At 48.5% G+C, this 22,383-nt stretch overlaps 3 protein-coding genes across 4 annotated transcripts; 2 read left to right on the plus strand and 1 right to left on the minus strand.

Annotated features, from left to right (window-relative positions):
• Positions 1–250: 250 nt before the first annotated feature.
• On the minus strand, positions 251–17,151 carry bag6 (BCL2 associated athanogene 6). The gene is made up of 25 exons (XM_030369828.1): positions 16,881–17,151; positions 16,160–16,269; positions 15,908–16,025; positions 14,998–15,224; positions 14,011–14,082; positions 13,360–13,479; positions 13,004–13,269; positions 12,666–12,795; positions 11,996–12,181; positions 11,582–11,783; positions 11,357–11,404; positions 10,239–10,522; positions 9,557–9,614; positions 8,879–9,168; positions 7,965–8,214; positions 6,995–7,164; positions 6,307–6,360; positions 5,666–5,774; positions 5,363–5,487; positions 4,833–4,967; positions 4,535–4,585; positions 3,995–4,255; positions 3,600–3,707; positions 1,936–2,079; positions 251–622 (listed from the first exon to the last, which is right to left on the minus strand). The coding sequence occupies exons 2-25, from the start codon at positions 16,238–16,240 to the stop codon at positions 527–529; spliced, it is 3,585 nt and encodes a 1,194-aa protein (XP_030225688.1). The 5' UTR covers positions 16,241–16,269; positions 16,881–17,151; the 3' UTR covers positions 251–526.
• glrx3 (glutaredoxin 3) lies at positions 16,995–22,367 on the plus strand. Of its 2 annotated transcripts, XM_030369835.1 has the most exons (2): positions 16,995–17,650; positions 21,650–22,367. In XM_030369835.1, the coding sequence occupies exons 1-2, from the start codon at positions 17,054–17,056 to the stop codon at positions 22,028–22,030; spliced, it is 978 nt and encodes a 325-aa protein (XP_030225695.1). In that variant the 5' UTR covers positions 16,995–17,053; the 3' UTR covers positions 22,031–22,367. The 2 variants fall into 2 exon arrangements, with proteins under 2 accessions (XP_030225695.1, XP_030225693.1); XM_030369833.1 differs by lacking the exon at positions 21,650–22,367 and having other exon boundaries at positions 16,999–18,368.
• Positions 18,701–21,432, plus strand: LOC115553517 (apolipoprotein M). Its single transcript, XM_030369838.1, has 7 exons — positions 18,701–18,967; positions 19,450–19,592; positions 20,023–20,093; positions 20,490–20,606; positions 20,831–20,929; positions 21,145–21,172; positions 21,278–21,432. Exons 1-6 carry the CDS (start codon positions 18,782–18,784, stop codon positions 21,156–21,158), a joined length of 630 nt encoding a protein of 209 aa, XP_030225698.1. The 5' UTR covers positions 18,701–18,781; the 3' UTR covers positions 21,159–21,172; positions 21,278–21,432.
• Positions 22,368–22,383: the final 16 nt, after the last annotated feature.

Genomic DNA, 22,383 nt, shown 5'->3' on the forward strand with positions numbered 1-22,383 from the left:
GTTTGTTGTTATCCTGCGGTAGCTACTGGAGCTAGCTAACTAGCTAATTGCTAGCTCTCGCGCATTTTCGCACGTGTATGATTGCGCTTCCATGTACTTGGAATGGGTGGAGTCAGAGTCAGCGTTGAAGGAGAGTGGGTAGGAACATTTGAGTTGTGTATTTTCAAAATCTGCTGGTGTTTTGCAAATCCCATACCCAACCTTTAACAGATTTGAACATCCCAAAAATACGACCCATAACCAAAATAACTAATTTTGTAACAAGCTTTATTACTTTGGTTCTGCAAGTCCAACAAAACTTCAGTCATCCAGTGTCACTGGACTAAGACAAAAACACAGAAAACCCAAAAAGTGACTCCTGGCTACAACAAACAGGAAGGCAGGAAGCAGTGTAGCTTAGCGTAGTTTAGCGCTGGGTTACCACAGCGGCCCAGAGTTGCATCAAAAAGGAAACAAATTGAAGTAAATGTGGGTCATGAGGAGCGGATGCAGCTGATCGAGGGGTCAGGGGTTCATGGGAGGCAGGCTAGGAGTCCGGAGAGAATGCTTGGTGTGCGTTGGGGAACTGCTGGGCGTTGAAGTCGGGGTCGTCCTCCACACGTCTTTTAAGGTCGGACTTCACCTGCAGCACCACAACCCTTCATCAGTAACGCATCAGCAGTAAAACATTCATATCCATGGCCTCTTCAGACTGAACCCTGTCACACTGTGGTGAGGCAGTTTCGTTACATAAAATCGAAGCCGTTTATAAATTTGACCTTTGGCACCGAAACGCTGGCCGTTTCGGTGCCCTAGGCTATTCAACATTAAATTGCGCCCTGGACAGGACTTCCCAGCGCAGGGGGGGGGGGTTACAGTTTCAGTGCGCCCTAACAATGAATCCTCCGCCCCCTCCCTTGTCCGTTCAATTTGGGAACATGTGTGGTTTCATTTTCCTTGTTTCGTATATTTTAATTAATTAATTAATTAGGGCCGCCACCAGAGGGCGCCCCCGACACATTTTTCCGCTCTAGGCGATCGCCTAGCTCGCCTATGCCGTGCTGGACAGCTCCTTTGTTTTTGTTTTTTTTCATCCTCCATGGGCCCCTGACGGCGTCTGGGCCCCGATGCAACGCACCGATATTTACACAACTGGGGATAGGCCGATGTGATGTATAGTTTGTTCCTTCTTCTGGATTGGGTAAATAATCGGCTTAGCTCAGGAGGTAGAGCAGTTGTCTTGTAACTGAAAGGTTGCTAGTTCGATCCCCAGCTCCTTCCCAGAGTGTTGATGTGTCCCTTAGCAAGACACTTAACCATAACTTCTCCTGACGAGCTGGCTGTCGCCTTGTATGGTCGACTCTGCCGTCGGTGTGTCAATGTGTGTATTAACCGATGTAAGTCGCTTTGGATAAAGGGGAGTTTTTTACCGCAGCCTTCGGGCATTTCCTCCCAGTGCAAATATGATTAAATGAGTTACTGAAAGCAGTGTTCTGAAATGGGATAAATTGAGAAGAAAAATATTTAAAATATTGTTGCAAGTGGCCTGTATGCATCGCCTTCACATGGTTTCGCAAAGCTGTACATGTCTTAAAGACATTGATGTGGATGGTTCCAACACTCTCATCTATTCTTGTTCTTTACATTTCTCACCGTGCAAATATGTTTTTGAAAGAGTTTCTGAAAGTGGTGATTTAAGATGGGACATATGTAATTATAATTTGTAAGCCCATGTAGCAAATATAACAACCAAAATAACATTTAAAATGTTAATGCGTGATAGTGGACTATATGGAAATAATACAATTCCAGGTCTTCTGGAAATGTCTTTGGTCGCTGTGTCATAATTCAGCTTAATATTAAATATATTGTTGCTTAAGGCACACTCACTAACGAGAAAACGTCAAACTGGCACTGCATGTTGAGAAGGTTGCGGAACCCCGTCCCGGACCCTACCTGGTCTGAGTAGGCCTCCTGGAGCTCCTGGCCGCCCAGCTCCTCCTGGAGGCCGGAGGGGTTCAGGGGCCGCACCCCGGCAGACCGGGCAGCCTGGCTCACCGCATCGGAGAGGGAGAGGAGGGCGCCCCCTGCCTGGCCTGTCTGGAAACACACCCCCACACACACACTATTAACACTGAGAAACACACAGACATACACAGCCTACAGATGGACATAAATGCAGACACACACACACACACACACACACACACACACACACACACACACACACACACACACACACACACACACACACACACACACACACACACACACACACACACACACACTAGGGTTGCCGCGGTGTGGACATTTTCACACAGAGTAATTCGCTCGTGTCAACACCGGTATTACCGGTATAAACTATTAACTTTGAAACTAGGTCAACCGTCATCTTCTCCGTCAACCCTCCTCTCACACTCGGTGACAGCGGCTGGCAGCGTGCCAATTCCCGGCGTCTTATGACGTATATATTATATATATTATTAATAGTATAATATAATTTTATATATCATAATATCACGGCCAAAAGCTCTGTGCGCCTCCGGATGGCCGTAGAGTGGGGAGCTCTCGTAGGGTTTGGGCTTCGCGGGGTTTGTTTACCGGCGTTGCTATGGTTACCGGTCTTGTAAGGAAGCGCGCCAATCTCTTCCCCACAGAGCAGAACTGTGGCCTATTCTACACATTAAAATTTTCTTAATTAGCATTATATTATTCAAAAAACTGTTGCCGGCAACACCAAGTATCGGTGTTGGCCTCAACACCGGTAAAACCGGTAACACAGTATACCGCGGCAACCCTACTAGACACACATTTTATATATATATATATATATATATATATATATATATATATATATATATATATATATATATATATATATATATATATATATATATACTACAGATACACACACAGAATACATAGCCACTATAGATAAACACATATTTAGAGTAGATCAAAGTGTAACAGATAAAACGCATATAATGATGTAGCGTAGATCTAGGTGTAACAGATAAAACGCATATAATGATGTAGCGTAGATCTAGGTCTAACAGATATAAGCCATATAGATGTAGCGTAGATCTAGGTCTAACAGATACAAACCATACAGAGATGTAGCGTAGATCTAGGTCTAACAGATATAAACCATACAGAGATGTAGCGTAGATCTAGGTCTAACAGATACAAACCATACAGAGATGTAGCGTAGATCTAGGTCTAACAGATACAAACCATACAGAGATGTAGCGTAGATCTAGGTCTAACAGATATAAACCATACAGAGATGCAGCGTAGATCTAGGTCTAACAGATACAAACCATACAGAGATGTAGCGTAGATCTAGGTCTAACAGATATGAACCATACAGAGATGTAGCGTAGATCTAGGTCTAACAGATATAAACCATACAGAGATGTAGCGTAGATCTAGGTCTAACAGATATAAACCATACAGAGATGTAGCGTAGATCTAGGTCTAACAGATATAAACCATACAGAGATGTAGCGTAGATCTAGGTCTAACAGATATAAACCATACAGAGATGTAGCGTAGATCTAGGTCTAACAGATATAAGCCATACAGAGATGTAGCGTAGATCTAGGTGTAACAGAGCATACCTTCCTGCGTTTGGCCGGCATGCCGGTCAGGTAGGCGTCAGATAGGGGAGGCTGACCTTTGACCTTCCTCTGAGTCAGCAGGTCACACCTGATGATAGGCACCCACTCCTACACACACACACACACACAGGTAGTTTATACAGTTGGCAGTGGTAGTAGTAGTATTATTAGTGGTAGTTGGTACGATGGCCGTAGTAGTATTAGTGTTAGTTGGTACTGGTGGCAGTAGTATTAGTAGTATTAGTGGAAGGTGGTACCTGTGGCAGCAGTATTAGTATAAGTAGTGGTAGTAATAGTATTATTAGTGGTAGTGTCTACAGCTGGCAGTAGTAGTAGTATTATTAGTGGTAGTGTGTACAGCTGGCAGTAGCAGTAGCATTAGCGGCAGTACTCACAGGGGGTACTGTAGCCTCCCAGGATTCAGATTCTGCGTCGTCGGCCCAGGACGATGACGTCACCACCGCGCCCCCAAGGGGTGTTCCCCCACAAGCCCCCCTGTCTCCTAGCGACGTCCTGGTCTCCGACGGCAACGGCCTGGTTTCAGACGGCCTGGTTTCAGGCGGCACGGCCCACGTTTGGAGCAGCACCGTCGGCGACGTCCGGCTGGCCAGCGGAGCCGACGCGGCGGCGGCGGCGGCGTCCTGAGGCTCCTGGCTCTGGAAGCAAAAGACACGCGCTTCACCCTCCACTCGAACCCTCAGAGGACCCCCTAGAACCCAACCGCAGTACGTATGTACAGCCCTGTGTCACAGCCACGGCCTCAAAGGGCTCCCACCGGGACAACCAGTGGACCCCCCGGAAACCAACAGTGGAACCACCACTAGAACCACCAGTAGACCACTGGAACCCCCACTAGAACCACCAGTAGAGCCATCAACAGGAACCCACGATGCCAACAGGTACGCCAGGTGCCCACGGTGCTAATAGGTGCCTACCGGTTCAGTAGGCTTGGTCTCGGGTCCTTGGGGATCGCTGGCCTGCTCCGCCTGTGGAAGGCGGTCAATGGTGTTGAGTTAGGACAGGTGAGGTCAGGTGGTCGCAACACACACTGGCACCGGGTAAACGGCGTGTTCACAAAGTCAACCTGGGTCGACAGCCAGAGTTTAAGAGTCACGAGACACAATCCACGGCGTTGTTGACCGTGGCAGCGAGCAGCGGTTGTGTCGAGGGACACGCGGGAAAAAAAAACGTAGTGGGGCAGCACCACCACGGGTACACTGGAGAGGTTAGTACCTGGGTCAGGATGATGTACTGCTGGAAGTTGGTCGAGGTGAGGGGGAGATGCTCAAGCACCACCTGTAGCCTCATGGTCATCATGGAGGTCATCCAGTTGACCAGACTGGGGCTCATGTCGCTGGACATCCTCCTCTGAACACGGGTCACAGACAGTCGGGTGTTAGATCGACAAACATCCACACAGCAGTGGTGCTACAGGTAACTGAGATAGTTTTATTGAGCACACTGGTAACAAATATAGTTATACAGTATATATTATATTGGTAAATAACATGGCATATATTATGTTTTGAGTCTGTGTTTTGTAATAGGTACTTAATATATGCTGCAAGAGGGGCAGACTACGTGCTAGGTAACCGGTATTGTACCATGTACTTGGCACTGACTATTTTCCGGTTAAGGGGAAGTAGGCAAGGACTATGCACCGGGTACTGTCTACTTGCTGGAAAGGTGTACTCGGTGCCGGGTACAGACTATGTGATGGATGTCAAGGAGCAACTGTGTGTAAGCTGCCCAAGAGTACTGACTATTCTGTGGTTGATGACGGATGTTAAGGCGGCCTGGTTTCCTTGGAGACAGTGGAGGTTGAGAGCCAGGAACTCGAACAGCGCCTGGTTACACATCTGGAGCAACCGCGGGCCGAAGCTCTCGTCTGGACGGTGGACGGTTCAAACGTTAGGTCGGACGTTAGTGAGCGCCAGGCTGCAGACACCCCCCTCGAACCCGAGCCCCAAACCCAGAGGGGAGGAGCCACGGGCGGACACACAGAAGAATGACCCTTTTCTACGGTCTTGGTGAAGGGTGTGGGGTTCCGGTAGGGTGGGGGTTACCTGTGCAGCGCAGGATGTGCGTGGCGATGCGGGCCAGCTGCTGTCTGAAACAGGACATGTTGGTCTGGGTGATGTCCACCCCTTCCACCACGCTGACCGAGGACTCTCTCTAGACACAAAGAATTGAACACTGAACAAAGCCGCCACCACAACAACCTCAACGGTACAAGCCGGGCTTTGTGCAATCGCTGTATTATCTGAGAACATCCAATAGCAGTTGTTGTATTCTTCTTCAAATTAGACAACAAACTAGTAAACCATTGCCCTTTTACTGAGCTCCCAGTCCGGCAGTGTTTAACTGGTTCACAGACCGGTGTTTAACTGGTTCACAGAGCGGTGTTTAACTGGTTCACAGACCGGTGTTGAACTGGTTCACAGACCGGTGTTTAACTGGTTCACAGACCGGTGTTGAACTGGTTCACAGACCGGTGTTTAACTGGTTCACAGACCGGTGTTGAACTGGTTCACAGACCGGTGTTTAACTGGTTCACAGACCGGTGTTTAACTGGTTCACAGACCGGTGTTTAACTGGTTCACAGACCGGTGTTTAACTGGTTCACAGACCGGTGTTTAACTGGTTCACAGACCGGTGTTTAACTGGTTAGCGGACTGGTGTTGGCAGCATGTCGGGGAGGACTCACAAAGCTCTCTGTAATGTATTCCTCCAGCTCATTCACCAGAGTGTCCGCAGCGGCCTGAACCGACCGACAGGAGGGGAGAGAGAGAGAGTATAGATTAGTGTATGGATCAGGGTGGGGCCAGGGTATGAATGACCCCACTTCACCCATCGGGGTCGGTCACTTTTTGTGTTATGGCTGGCTGCAGCCACATATCAGAATGCAAACGGAGTGAGAGGGAGCTAAAACGGTTAAAGCACCGTGGGTAAAGCTACGGCAAAGGTAGGATTAGGATAAGGGTAATCCCGGTTATGTTGTAGTCGGTGGGCTGTTCGTAGAGGTAGGGTTAGGGTATGGAGGGTACTGACAGTGATGTCGTGGAGGTAGGGTTAGGGTATGGGGGGTACTGACAGTGACGTCGTGGAGGTAGGGTTAGGGTATGGGGGGTACTGACAGTGATGTCGTGGAGGTAGGGTTAGGGTATGGGGGGTACTGACAGTGATGTCGTGGAGGTAGGGTTAGGGTATGGAGGGTACTGACAGTGACGTCGTGGAGGTAGGGTTAGGGTATGGGGGGTACTGACAGTGACGTCGTGGAGGTAGGGTTAGGGTATGGGGGGTACTGACAGTGACGTCGTGGAGGTAGGGTTAGGGTATGGGGGGTACTGACAGTGATGTTGTGGAGGTAGTGTTAGGGTATGGGGGGTACTGACAGTGATGTTGTGGTCGGTGGGCTCCTGGTCGTTGAGGTAGCTGTGGGTGAAGAAGTGGGCCAGCTCCGGCTGGATGCGGCCCAGGGGCTGGTGCTGTCCGTGGAGCAGCAGGACCAGGTCGGACATACTGAAGCTCTGGAACACCAGCGTCAGCAGCTCCCCAAAGAACCCTGCAGAGCCAATCAGACAGCAGGTTACATCAACAGGACCAATCAGACAGCTGGTTACGTATACAGGACCAATCAGGCAAAAATCGCAATATTGGTCAAAATAATCGCAATTCGATCATTTCCCCAGATCGTTCTGCCCTACGATGTATCCTCAGTATTCTTCTATAGGGAAGTTGGGGATGGAGAGGAGAGGAGGTGAGGAGAGGAGAGGAGGTGAGGAGAGGAGAGGAGGTGAGGAGAGGAGGAGAGGAGAGGAGGTGAGGAGAGGAGAGGAGAGGAGAGGTGAGGTGGTGAGGAGCAGAGGTGAGGAGAGGAGAGAAGAGGAGGTGAGGAGAGGAGAGGAGAGGAGAGGAGAGGAGAGGAGAGGAGGAGGTGAGGAGAGAAGGTGAGGAGAGGAGGTGAGGAGAGGAGAGGAGAGGAGCAGAGGTGAGGAGCAGAGGAGAGGAGCAGATGAGAGGAGGATACAGCTAAAGGACCAATCAGACAGCTGGTTACGTCTACAGGACCAACTCCGTCCATCCGTCCATCTGGAGTTTCCCTTCCCCTAAATTAGAATATATAATGCTGGTCTCAAGACTAAAATGTTCTACTGCGGGCACTGGTGCCAGTAACTTCTTCATTTGGAGCCACCCTCACATATTTGGTGAATCTGGCGAAGCCGTCACACGCCCACGTTTTTGTTAACCGGCACCGATGCGACAAGAGGAAACTAGGCGAGAACGATATGACAAGAGGAAGTAGATGGTCATGATAAAAGGGTCCCATTCTGGGGCCAGCCTCGAGCCGTGCGGCGTACCCACCAGAGGTCTCCTCTGAGAAGGTGAACAGGTTGCTGGACTGGGACAGCCTCTGGATGAACTGGGCGATGCTCTCCGTGTCTCCCTGCCCCTGGCCCAGCGGGCCCATCATGGAGGTCAGGACCCCACGCACGATCCCCGTGAAGAACTCCGAGTCCACCGCCACACCTGGGGGGGCGGGGCCTGCGCCCGGGGGGGCGGGGCCCTGGGGACCTGAAGGGGGAGGAGGGGCGGTGAACACAGGCTGGGAGGCCTGGACAGACAGGAACAGTTAAAGGAGTTAAAGGAGCAGTACCTGTATCCATGAACATGACTGTGCGCTATAGTAGGGCTGAACGTTTAATCCAATTAACCGACATCACGTTGTAATAGAACGCGATACGCAAACCGCAATTTTTTTTTATAATTGTGGATTTGTTACTGACTGGAGATCAGCAAGATTCTCATTTATTTTTATTTTACAATTCAATAGTTAAATAAAGATGTTATAATACCACATCATGCATCAATTCATCTCAACATTAGGCTTGGCCTAAAGGAAAGAGCAGTTTATATGTTGACTGCTTCCAAAGTTGTGTTGGTCATACTATAGAATTATTTATTGCTTGTTTAGTGAGTAAAACAGAACATAAGGAATTTAAAAAATACATATCCGAAAAATCGGCAAAAAATGCAATCGCAATATTGGTCAAAATAATCGATTCAATTCAATCATTTCCCCAAACCGTTCTGCCCTACGATGTATCCTCAGTGTTCTTCTATAGGGAAGTTGGGGATGGAGAGGAGAGGAGAGGAGAGGAGAGGAGGTGAGATGAGGAGGTGAGGAGAGGTGAGGAAGTGAGGAGAGGCGAGGAGGTGAGGAGAGGAGATGAGGTGAGGAAAGGGGAGGAGAGGAGGTGAGAAGAGAGGGTGCAGACCTGCTGCAAGAAGTCGTTGACTCCCTGGATGAAGGCGGGAACCCCAGATGAGGAGGAGGAGGAAGTGATGGTGATGGGCGGAGCCGAGGCCCCGGCCACGCCCCCCAGCAGGGAGCCCAGCAGCTGGCTGAGGTCTGGGGGCAGGGCCTGGCCGCTGCCCGTCTGTGATTGGCCGTGTGGAGCGCCATTCTCCGAGGTGGGAGGGGCAGCTGGGCCAGAGGAGGAGGAGGAGAAGGAGAAAGAAGAGGAGGAGGAGGACGACGACGAAGAGGTGTGTGTGCTCGTGTTTCCTGTTGAGAAGAAAAACAGAAAAATCGTAATCTTTAATCAGTTACAATTTGCATTTATCAATAATCTATATCGTTCCTTTCTAATAATCTGAATTTTTCTCTAACCTGTAACAATCTGTGTAAAACCATAAACTGTGATAATCTGTCTCAATCCTTAATCTAAAATAATATTAAAAAGAATACATAATATTTACAATCTAATCAATAATATATTGTTACCTCAAATTAAATAATATATAATCTGTAAAAAATCTAATATTAATCTTAAATATGATTGATCATCTAATCGGTAATACATAACGCATCTATGGTCTACAATTGAATATGTGCTCCGCAATGTTAATCGATGATCGAGTCCGATTCTAGTGTTACGTCTTCCGGTACTCACCGGTCTGCCCCGGCACCAGGAGGGGTCTCACCAGGTCATTCATCATCTGGTTGAACGGCTACGACACACACACACACACACACACACGTTGTAAAAATAAGACTTACAACAACATTAAACACAACACTATTCCATACGGAAACTGATGGTACTGATGGCACTGTAAAGAGTCACCATTCACTTTTAAAACGTTTAACGTTACTTCACGGTAGAAAGTCTTCAGTTTAACCACGAAAATAAAAGTCCCCCAATAGTCCCGTCATTCATACATCAGGACAATGTCGTTGTAGAACGTCATTACAGTAAAACTCCATTGACTAAGACACTACCGTCTTTAATAGTGTAGAAGGTATCACAATGTAGGTCTTGCTGAGTTCTTAAAGGGGACCCATTATGCTTTTTCTGACTTTTATGACCTATAAAAGTTGTTATAACGATTGATAGTCATGTTTAACCATACTAAAGTGTCAAATAATGACGTACATGCATTTCGACGTATTCCCAGCCACAGTCTGGGGTGGCAAGAGTTTCCCGAAAATCTACATCGTTTTTTGTGCTGTGATTCGTGTCAGGTTGCGCAATAGGGGTCATTAATAAGAATATAAATGAAGACCAGAAAAGTAGTATAATATGGTCTCTCTAAAGTCCGTAACAGTGTGATAACGCGGCGGCGGCTTCTGACCTGTCCGGGAACACCGGGCCTCATGTGGAAGGTTCCACCGCTGAAGGGAGGCGAGGGTGCTGGCGGGGTGAAGGTGGGCCTGGTGAACACCACCCTGGGCTGAGGTTGGGGGTGGGGCTGAGGGTGCGCGGGGCTGCCGGTCGGGTCGGCGGTGGTGGGGGTGCCGGCGCCGGCGGGGGTGACGTTTTCAGGGATCGGTTGGCCGGTCACGGCGCTCGTTGCCACGGCAGCGGCATACTGGCTGATCTGCTGCATCAGGTTCCGCATGAAGTCTGGTGGAAGACCTGATCACACATTCACTAGTGTGAATACATGACCACACGTTCACTAGTGTGAATACATGACCACACGTTCACTAGTGTGAATACATGATCACACGTTCACTAGTATGAATACATGATCACACACGTTCACTAGTGTGAATACATGATCACACGTTCACTAGTGTGAATACATGATCACACACGTTCACTAGTTCATACTAGTGAACGTGTGATCATGTGTTCATACACATGATCACACATTCACTAGTATGAACATAGGGTGACCTGATCACACGTTCACTAGTATGAACACATGAAGACCTGATCACACGTTCACTAGTATGAACACATGATCACACGTTCATTAGAATGAACACAGGAAGACCTGATCACACGTTCACCAGTGGAACACATGATCACACGTTCACTAGTATGAACACATGATCACACGTTCACTAGTATGAACACATGATCACACGTTCACTAGTATGAATGCAGGAAAAACTGATCACACGTTCACTAGTGGAACACAGGGAGACCTCATCACACGTTCACTAGTATGAACACACATGAAGACCTGATCAAATGTTCAATGGGAACACATGGACACATATTCAGTATGAACACATGCAGAATTTAACCTATTCAAATCAAATTTTATTTAACCTCACATAATCGACTTAATGCTACTTGGTACCACTAGACTGAAGAAAACAAATCAGTGAATTGGCTCCTTCATCTCTCTCCCACTAGAGAGCTACAGAGCATAAAGAGAAGGAGGGTGCATCTCGAATAAACATTCCCCTATTCTTATTATTAACACAAAATGTGCATATCGTTAGCGCATAATCTGACCTGGCTGCCCGGGAACCGCCTGTCCGGTTGGGGGGTTCACAGCAGACCCTGGAGACAAATGGTATGAATACAGGTACTAGTTAATACTAACACATAGGTAGTAGGTAGGATTACATGAACTACTCAATAGTATTAGTATGGGTAAAGTATGGATAATGTAGTGCGTTGGTATTAGTATGGTATTGTACAAGTGTTAGTAGTATTTCGAGTATAGCAGGGTGTTACCATCAGGGTTCATCTGCATCATCACCACGGGAACCCCCTGGTGGTTGACCCTGATGACCCGGGGGCCGGCAGGGCCCGGATGCTGATTGGCCGAGGGCGTCTGTCCCGGTCCGGCCTGCTCCGATTGGGCGGTGGGCTGTGTGGGCGGGGCCTGTCCGTCAGCGCCGTTGGCCGCCATCGTCACTGTGGCGCCCATGTTCATCTGGGAGGAAGGTCAAGTACTACACGTTGAGTACCACGGCGCCACACCATGAGAACACATCCAGGGCTACACGTTGTGATCACACATTCAGTACCACGGGATGAACACGCATTCAGCGCTACGTATCGTGAATAACTAGTTACACAGAAGATACACACACCCATTTCTACACATTGTGACAAAACATCTAGTCCGGCAGCGCAGGAACTCACCTGCAGGGGAATCTGATGGAGTGCGCCGGGGTTGGTGTAGTGAGACATGGGTCGTACCACGTGCAGGTGGCGGGGGGCGGGACTCAGCAGGTTGCAGCGCAGGTCGCTGAGGGCCACCAGGGCGTTACCGAGGAGACGGAGAGCCTCCCCCACCAGGTTGAGGACGCGCTGGTCCTCCTCCCGCTCCTGCAGAGGACAGACAGGTGGAGGAGAGACAGGTGGAGGAGAGACAGGGAGGGGAGACAGGGAGGTGAGACAGGGAGGGCGGATTTGAGAAAGGGGAGAGAGACAGCAGAGACCGGAAGAGACGGAGGGCGGCAAGGAAGTAAGACAGGCAAGAGACAGGGAGGAGAGGAAGTGAGACGGGGGAGGAGGGGAAGTGAGACAGGGGAGGATGGGGAGTGAGACAGGGGAGGAGGAGAAGTGAGACAGGGGAGGATGGGGAGTGAGACAGGGGAGGAGGGGGAGTGAGACAGGGGAGGAGGGGGAGTGAGACAGGGGAGGAGGGGGAGTGAGACAGGAGGAGCTGTTTCACAGGCAGGAGGAGCTGTCTACCTGTATGACTTCCCCTCCTCCCCGTCATACAGGGCGGAGGGGAAGTGAGACAGGTTGGAGGGGAAGTTAGACACGGGGGAGGGGTGGTGAGACAGGGAGCGGAGGCTGATCTCACAGTGTTGCTGTACTCTGCGGAGGTGGCGCTCTCCAGGACGGTGTGAGCCCTCTGGATGAACGGCTGCAGTCGCTCCTCCACCCTGCGGAGCTCCGCCAGCATCTGGAGCAGCTCCACTGGGCTGGGGTGGCTGCCACACACACACACACACACACACACACACACACACACACACACACACACACACACACACACACACACACACACACACACACACACACACACACACACACACACACACACACACACACACACACACACACACACACACACACACGAGGGCTTAGGATCACAACATCATCCCATTGCAGTATGACGGTGTACAGCAGGGCACTTACTTGGGCCCGGCTTGGGGTGTGGGGCCTTCTGATTGGCCAGGAGCTGACGGTTGGGGCGGGGGGGTGCCGGAGGGAGGGGAGGTGTCCATGGGCTGGGCAGAGGGAGACGGGGTGGAGGAGGGGGAGGACGGGGCAGGAGGACCCGCGGCAGCAGGAGGAGCTGCAGCGGGAGGAGCTGCAGCCGGCGCCGCGGCCGCAGGAGCAGCGGCAGAAGGAGCAGCGGCAGAAGGAGGGGGCTCTGGGTGAGAGCTGCTGGCTGGTTGACCCTGGGAACAGGTAGACAGCCCGTTAGCAGGAGGCTATCAAAAGGACCGCGCTTTAATGGTTTTTTTTTGTTGAGCTACGTTACGGTTTACCTCCATCCTCGTGATGAGTTCATTGGCATCCCTCAGCAGGTTCTCGGCCAATAGGAGCCGTAGCCTGGGCTCGCTCTGCACTGACTGGTCCATGTCGATGTGGACATTCATCGATCCATTCTGAGGAACCAGCAAGTGCACGTTAGAAAAAACGAACCAGCATAGAGAACTGTTCTGTTCTACAAGATGGGGTTCTTCGTTCTATGGCAGGGTTCTCAGTCAATGGTTGGGTGCTATATTACAGTTTATGACTTACTTCTATGTTCTATGCATGGATCTATGTGGTAGTATGTAGGGTATGGGGCTGTAAAAACCGATGACTAGCAGTTCTTCCTTAAATTTGCCATTTCAAAGTTGGGAAGATCGCTTTGACCTCCTGTTTCAAATGTCTTGTATTCTATTAAACCGTACGATTATCAAAGCAGATACTACCGAATCTTGAACACTATTTTCATTAGTCAATGTTGTATCCAACACAATATAGAACTCAAAAATGTTATACACAAGTCTGCATTCCCTCCTGCCCGCAAAAATAATGGATCAACAAGCGCTTTTTTTCCTCATGAAAGGAGCTCCAGCGATTGTCCAACCAGGGACAATTTGGTCAAACAAGTGTGTGTATCGCCTCCAAGTCAAAAGCAGGTTCCTCACCCCAGTGCTTGTGGTCACTCTGGCGTTCCTGGCGTTCTCTCCTAGACCTGACATGAGCTGCTGAACGGACATCTGGATAACCACCACAAGAAGCGGAGAGAAGAGGAGGACATTCAGTCCTCAGAGAGTTGCAGCCTAGTCCTACATCCCAGCCTAACTAGTCCTAAATCCTACATATCAGCCTAACCAGTCCTACATCCCAGTCTAACCAGTCAACCATCCCAGCCTAACCAGTCCTAAATCCCAATCCTACATATCAGCCATACCAGTCCTACATCCCACTCTAACCAGTCAACCATCCCAGTCTTACAAGCAGTCCAACAAGACCTACATCCCACTCTAACCAGTCATTCATCCCAGTCTAACCAGTGCTAAATTCCGGCCTTAGCGTGCCTATATCGCAGTCCTAGATCCCAGTCTGACGGGGTCAAACATCCCAGTTTCAACACCCCTCTCTTCGAGTCTGACGGGGTCGTACGTCCCAGTCTCAACACCCCTCTCTCCCAGTCTGACGGGGTCGTACGTCCCAGTCTCAACACCCCTCTCTCCCAGTCTGACGGGGTCGTACGTTCCCAGTCTCAACACCCCTCTCTCCCAGTCTGACGGGGTCGTACGTCCCAGTCTCAACACCCCTCTCTCCCAGTCTGACGGGTTCGTACGTCCGAGTCTCAACACCCCTCTCTCCCAGTCTGACGGGGTCGTACGTCCCAGTCTCAACACCCCTCTCTCCCAGTCTGACGGGGTCGTACGTTCCCAGTCTCAACACCCCTCTCTCCCAGTCTGACGGGGTCGTACGTCCCCAGTATCAACACCCTCTCTCCCAGTCTGACGGGGTCGTACGTCCCAGTCTCAACACCCCTCTCTCCCAGTCTGACGGGGTCGTACGTCCCAGTCTCAACACCCCTCTCTCCCAGTCTGACGGGGTCGTACGTCCCAGTCTCAACACCCCTCTCTCCCAGTCTGACGGGGTCGTATGTCCGAGCCTACCTGTATGTGCTGGGGGTCCATGAGGTTGACGGGCAGGTTGAAGGTGCCCAGCATGACGTAGCTGTTGGCATTGCGGTCGTGCGGCGGGCCCTGGGGAGGGCCCTGGGGTGGGCCCTGCGGGGCGGAGGAGGTCCCGCCGTCGGCTGAACCCGACCCAGAGTCCGCCCCGGGCTGGGAGGCCGGGGGCGGGGCCCGCTCCACCAGATGGATCACCTTCCCCGACACATCTGGAAAGATCAATGGCGTAATTTATTATTAGATTTTATTGAATAAGACGGAACACAGTGACCAGGAGGAACGTATATTTCTGACAAATAGTAATGGATCAGGATTCACAGTGGTCGTTGTAGTTGTGGTCATTGTTGTTACGGAGCCATTGAACCCAAAACCAATTTTTTTTGTTTTACATTTATATTTTACATTCAGGGCATTTAGCAGACGCTTTTATCCAAAGCGACTTACAATAAGTATATTTGTCATAAAAAGTGCAACAATATATCGCTGTCGGTACAGTAAGGATGTTCATAGAACCAAGTGCAAGTACAACAATCGCTAGGCTAACCAATTACCTGTGTTACAGCAATGATAACAGCTACTGCAGTTGTTACACAGTTAAGTACTATAATACAGTCCAACACAATACAATACAATTGTGTTGTATTGTACACACACACCACACACACACACACACCCCCCCTAGCACCCACACACACGCACGCACGCACGCACAGTAATTTCTTCTTATATGATCGTAAACATAGTAATCTAAGCCATTTTATCACTGTTACTGAAAAAAGTCCCCAATTGATGAGAAAAATTTGTAAAATCGTATGTTTCTCACCATTCCCCCCAAAACACTTTTTTTTAAATGAGATATATTCAATACAACTGTACAGGGTTGAGGTCTTACTGTAGTCCGCCAGCGTCCTCTCATCCTGTAGAACTCTGCCCTGGTAGATGAGTCTCTGTTTATCCACAGGGATGCCAACCGACACCGCAATGTGCTCCTTGAATTCCTTCACAGTCAGCTGAACATAAAGTGCACACTGGGTCAAACATCTGACTGACACACAGACACAGACACAGACACAGACACGCACACACACACACACACACACACACACACACACACACACACACACACACACACACACAAACCTACCTGGCCGGAGACAGAGTAACTCCTGCTCTGGGAGTCCAATGTCTTCACTGTCACCTCGATCTCCGTAGTCTGCTCTTCCATGACCACCTTCTTCTTCTACGTATCTAGCTCTTCATCATAGAAGGACAGAGCAATACAGAGCAGAGGTCACTTGGGATTCAACTATGCAAAGAGTTTATTCAATGATAAGCTAGCAAACGTGGCAATTACTTGATAACCACGAGATAAATCCTTTTCACAGTAGGAAAACACAGGTGTAGCTCATACCATTTATTAATGGGTTTTAATGGGTCCATTTCATTTAGATACGGCAGTGCAAGACTATAGATCAAGGATCATGCTACGAATTACATAAATAAAATCAGCCTAATTTTAATAATACGGGAACAGGAAGGGACTTTATCCTGCTAATGAAGAACTGTGGATTTGGCACACATTTAACTTAGTTGTAAATGGCATAACGGTTAACATCAAATAGTAATATGAAATAGCACATACATACAGCAGTTCATAGAACCTTACTTACGAGTCCATTAAATAGTACAGTAACAATAATGAATACTATGTTGGCCTATTTATCTGTTCTAGCAGCTAAGCGAGGCTAACAGGAAGCTAAGAACCGTTTTATTAAACTAGCTGGCAGATGCTGCTAAGAGAATATGACGTTATACATTCATCAATAACATCATCAATACTAGATGTTATTAATAGTCAATTTTACCTGGAACGATAAAGTAATTTGCAGCGTCTCCAGCGTTAAATCAATAGTTTATTCCGCAACGACTCGCAACATTTCTGACTCCAGCTTCCGGAACTGTAATAGCAGGACGTGACGTACCAGGACAACAGGAAGCGTTCAAATAACTTCCGGTAGTAGAGTGACCGATTAAGAACATGGCGCAACTACAACAAGTCACATCTCAGTCTCAGTTTGATGAGTTATTAAAGAAAGCCGGACGATGTCTGACAGTCGTCCACTTCCAGGCGCCATGGGCCCCGCAGTGCGCCATGATGAACGACGTCATGTCGGAGCTCAGCAAGGAGCACACTACCTCCTCCTTCGTCACGCTGGAGGCGGAGGAGGTTCCGGAGGTGTCAGAGAAATATGAAATCTCCTCCGTTCCGACCATTCTGTTCTTCAAGGGAGGAGAGAAGGTAGACCGTCTGGACGGAGCCCATGCCCCCGAGCTGAGCAAGAAGGTGCAGCGGCTAGCGGTGTCCGGCGGCCCGGCAACGGGAGAGGTAGCCCCCCGGCGGGATCTGAATGAGCGCCTGAAGGAGCTGACCAGCGCGGCGCCGTGCATGCTCTTCATGAAGGGCTCTCCCCAGGAACCCCGCTGCGGCTTCAGCCGGACCATAGTCGGCCTGCTTAAGGAGCACAGCATCCAGTTCAGCAGCTTCGACATCCTGTCAGACGATGAGGTGCGTCAGGGGCTGAAGACCTACTCCAACTGGCCCACCTACCCCCAGCTATACGCTAACGGAGAGCTGGTGGGGGGAGTAGACATTGTCAAGGAGCTGGCAGAATCCGGGGAGCTGCAGAACACGTGTCCCAAGTCCCTCAGCCTGGAGGATCGGCTGAAGGCGGTGATCAACCTTGGCCCCGTGATGCTCTTCATGAAGGGGAACAAGCAGGAGGCGCGCTGTGGCTTCAGCCGACAGATCCTGGAGCTCCTCAACGGCGCGGGTGTGGAGTACGACACCTTTGACATCCTGTCAGACGAGGAGGTGCGTCAGGGGCTGAAGAGCTTCTCCAACTGGCCCACCTACCCCCAGCTCTATGTCAAGGGGGAGCTGGTGGGGGGGGTTGACATCGTCAGGGAGTTGTCGGAGTCTGGGGAGCTGGAGGCCGTGCTGCGCGGAGACTCCTGAGATGTCCTACAGCCAGTTAACTAAACCACGGGTAGTTGACAGCTAGTCAACTACGCCCCAACTTGTTAACTACTAGTTAACTTAATTAACTGCAACTCTTAATTAACCACAACATGTCAGCTAGTAATCAATCAATACACAACTAGTTGACTAGTGGTCCAACTAAACCACAACTAACCCCATAGTATGCTGGTAGATAAGTACTCTTCTGTATGAGTTGCAGGTTTGAGGATAAGAAACTTCTAATGCAAAATAAATTGTTTACTCCTCAATTGTTGACAAATTTTGCTGTCATCCTTGTGTTATCTTCAAATAAAATAATGCTTTATTCATTTTGGAGGAGTTTATTGGTTTCTATTGGTGTAATCGATCCCATAAATACTAAATCTGAAGAACCACTATGTGCGGAGGCCTTCACGCAGTTTGCCTTCCAGGAATCAGTTTTATCCAGGTCACACATTAACTCACAAAGGGAGAAAAAATTGATTCAGTGTGTAACGTGGAACAGCTAGTCGGGATATGACCCCCACCTCCGCCCCATTTTACTTTCCTTTATTACCAGGTTATTATAATCAGGGTTTTACATAAGTCGATTGATGGAATGACCAATGAGCCCGATCCGAATCGGTTACATTATTTGATCCTTCCAAGACAGAAAAGGACTGAATCACTGATGATTGGTGGTTGGATTCCAACAGAGTGATGGGTTAATCAGTAACTTCCTACGCTGGGGGGAAACATCCAGTGGTCATGATGACACACTTAACCACCAGAACTCCAAACGGCTTCAAGTCCTTCCAGTATCTGGACCAGGGTGCAACCATGCCGAAAAATCTGGCCTCGCTCCTGCTCTACGTCTACAGTATGTGGGTCGTGGTCTCCCAGCCCTGCCCAACCTACACCGCCTTGTCCGCAGCCAGCCTCAACCTAGAGGAGGTAGGAATACACACACAACACACATACAACACACACAACACACATACAACACGCATACAACGCACGCACAACATACAGACAACTGAACACTATCAACACACTCCACCTAACACACAGACCACACAACGTACACCAAACAGACAACAGACTACTACTCTTGACACACTCCACATAACACACAACCCATACCAAACAACCCACACCATATCTATATTTATAGAAAAAAAGGTATACATATATATATATAGATACTTATATACCTTTTTTCTAACTTGGATATAATAGCTAGATATATTGACTTGGCCTGATATCTCAGTTTTAGTTCCACCTTTCACCTGACCTGTATTGGACCTTGTGTCTGTTGTCCTTATGAGTCACATTGGCTAATACACTGAGGCTAACGGGTGTTTGTGTCTGCCTATTTGTGTGTGTGTGTGTGTGTGTGTGTGTGTGTGTGTGTGTGTGTGTGTGTGTGCGTGAAGTACCTTGGGAGGTGGTATTTCTCCGCAGCTGTGAGTGGGAGGGAGGAGGAGCTCCAATGGTTCAGGATGATGGACAGCAGCGTGTACACCATGCAGACAACCGCTGTCCCCCAAACCATACTGCTGAACGGGGACATTCGCATGTACGCAAACACACACACATGCACGCAGGCACACACACACACACAAAGTTACGCAAACATTTGAGTGCAGACACATATACACATGCATACCTATGTGTGTGAGATACACACACTCCCACCAAACACACATACGCACACAGATATGCCTGCACACACACACACACACACACACACACACACTCATACACACATGCACATACAGACAAACACACACTATACACACGCACACACACACACACACACACACACACTAGTATGCACACACACACAAATTGAACTTTAGAATACTCTGGACAGTACTTCCTGTCATCTTAAGAGGATACATGAACTGTACTTTATGAGGGGAAGGAGAGGGGAGAACTGAACTGCTCTTCCTGTACTCTAGAGTCTAGAGGGCTGAACTGAACTGTACTTCCTGTAACCCCCTTAGTGGAAACAACTGTATGAGATCTTCGATGACCTACCAAGTCCTCTCAGGCAGAGATGGCCTGCAGCTAGAAGGTAAAATATCATCATAACACATGGCACATCATACAGTTCGATACTTTTAACATACTTTATGGTCCACATCATAATATTATATGATATACTGTATATCATCATACAATATGATAAACATGATCTGACAATAGGATACATATAATACAGCAGGTGTTCTTTCAACTAAATCTGAGGAACCAAAAAAACGATTCAATGTGTTCAATGTGGACTCAACCACAGCACACACTCTCAGAGTTTTCTGGCTTTTGAGTTCTTTGTCAGGCAACGACCCACCCCCCACTGGATCGAGACCCATTGCTGGTGTGATATGATGATGATATGAACATGCTAAACATGGTCCATTATGATACAAACAGGATGTTAATCACGGGCTGTTGTTGGGGGGGGGGGGGGTAGGACGGCCCCAGCGTCAGACGTTCCTCTGGGTTGGAGCGCAGCACAACGACTCAGACTACATCATCATGCAGGAAACGGAGCCTGCCCCGGACGCGTTCGACGAATACATGCTCTACGGTTCGTCCCACAGCTCCACAGCTTACTCCCTCACTGTTATTGTATTACAGTATGGATCATACCACCTTTTTTTTTACTATATGGCTTATTATACTACCGTTTTTATTATTCTATAGTACTTACCGGTATTATTATACTAGAATATGTACTATTATACTACAGAATAATACTACTGTATTTATTATTATACTACAGTATTTATATGAGCAGTTTTTCTTGTGCAGGTAGAAAGAAAGTCCTACCCGACGACGTGATTAAAGATTTCCAGGAGACATTTGCATGTCAGGGAATGACGGCGTTTGTCAGACTTCCTCAGACCCAAGGTTGGTGTCTCGGAGACCGGGAAGACCCGTGAGGATGAAAGCTTGACTAAATGACTAATGAAAACCCTTCATCAGTCAGCACTTGAACTAATATTTATTTTCTGGCTGTCGATCATTGTATTAGTGTAGGATTGTATGATTTAACAACTTTGTTATAGTTTTATTATTGTATTTTCTGGTCATATCTTTAAATAATTGTATGGTTCTGTTGACAGAGCTGTGCAGCTAAACACCCTCACAGAGGTAAGACGTATCATAATGTTCTCTGCTTCCATCCAGTTTTAATCATTCATTCAATAGATTTACACAAAGAATAAAACATGAGATTGATGACGAGTTCTGTTTCAGGATGTGGAAGGCAGACAACAGAAGACGTACCTTGTTTCTAATGAAAAGTACATTTCGACCAACATTTTTAAATAGAAAACTCCTCACATATGAGTGATTTCTGATTTAATTAATTAAACTGTTGCCTTCCAATAAAAACAAAACCTTGAATTATTTGTATATTGTTGTCTTATTTTCTGCACGTTGACTCTGTCATCTCTCTAGTATTTTGCCTTTTATCTGAGATTTTAACGTTAATCTGTTGTCAATGCGTCATAACATCATAACGAGTCTTGATAATAAGTGGATTACTGCGAGCTGGCCACACACGGTTTCCTGCATCCTGCAACTCTTTCCAGGAACAATCCTGGGTTATGATTTTACGGAGAGCTGGTGGGGGGAGTAGACATTGTCAAGGAGCTGGCAGAATCCGGGGAGCTGCAGAACACGTGTCCCAAGTCCCTCAGCCTGGAGGATCGGCTGAAGGCGGTGATCAACCTTGGCCCCGTGATGCTCTTCATGAAGGGGAACAAGCAGGAGGCGCGCTGTGGCTTCAGCCGACAGATCCTGGAGCTCCTCAACGGCGCGGGTGTGGAGTACGACACCTTTGACATCCTGTCAGACGAGGAGGTGCGTCAGGGGCTGAAGACCCTCTCCAACTGGCCCACCTACCCCCAGCTCTATGTCAAGGGGGAGCTGGTGGGGGGGGTTGACATCGTCAGGGAGTTGTCGGAGTCTGGGGAGCTGGAGGCCGTGCTGCGCGGAGACTCCTGAGATGTCCTACAGCCAGTTAACTAAACCACGGGTAGTTGACAGCTAGTCAACTACGCCCCAACTTGTTAACTACTAGTTAACTTAATTAACTGCAACTCTTAATTAACCACAACATGTCAGCTAGTAATCAATCAATACACAACTAGTTGACTAGTGGTCCAACTAAACCACAACTAACCCCATAGTATGCTGGTAGATAAGTACTCTTCTGTATGAGTTGCAGGTTTGAGGATAAGAAACTTCTAATGCAAAATAAATTGTTTACTCCTCAATTGTTGACAAATTTTGCTGTCATCCTTGTGTTATCTTCAAATAAAATAATGCTTTATTCATTTTGGAGGAGTTTATTGGTT

Source organism: Gadus morhua, chromosome 11 (assembly GCF_902167405.1).
Source record: "Gadus morhua chromosome 11, gadMor3.0, whole genome shotgun sequence".
In the NCBI taxonomy this organism is placed as follows: domain Eukaryota; kingdom Metazoa; phylum Chordata; class Actinopteri; order Gadiformes; family Gadidae; genus Gadus; species Gadus morhua.

What these genes read in the sequence shown, in the direction of transcription:
- bag6 (XM_030369828.1), bottom strand. Translation starts at nt 16,240, where the DNA reads ATGGAAGAGCAGACTACGGAGATCGAGGTGACAGTGAAGACATTGGAC. An exon ending in CCTGGTGCCGGGGCAGACCG is followed by an intron (nt 9,169 to 9,556) that starts GTGAGTACCGGA and finishes TCTTCTCAACAG; the next exon opens with GAAACACGAGCACACACACC. An exon ending in TGCCGGCCAAACGCAGGAAG is followed by an intron (nt 2,080 to 3,599) that starts GTATGCTCTGTT and finishes GTGTGTTTCCAG; the next exon opens with ACAGGCCAGGCAGGGGGCGC.
- glrx3 (XM_030369835.1), top strand. Translation starts at nt 17,054, where the DNA reads ATGGCGCAACTACAACAAGTCACATCTCAGTCTCAGTTTGATGAGTTA. An exon ending in TATACGCTAACGGAGAGCTG is followed by an intron (nt 17,651 to 21,649) that starts GTGGGGGGAGTA and finishes TACGGAGAGCTG; the next exon opens with GTGGGGGGAGTAGACATTGT.
- LOC115553517 (XM_030369838.1), top strand. Translation starts at nt 18,782, where the DNA reads ATGATGACACACTTAACCACCAGAACTCCAAACGGCTTCAAGTCCTTC. An exon ending in AGATGGCCTGCAGCTAGAAG is followed by an intron (nt 20,094 to 20,489) that starts GTAAAATATCAT and finishes GGGGGGGGGTAG; the next exon opens with GACGGCCCCAGCGTCAGACG. An exon ending in CGACGAATACATGCTCTACG is followed by an intron (nt 20,607 to 20,830) that starts GTTCGTCCCACA and finishes TTTCTTGTGCAG; the next exon opens with GTAGAAAGAAAGTCCTACCC.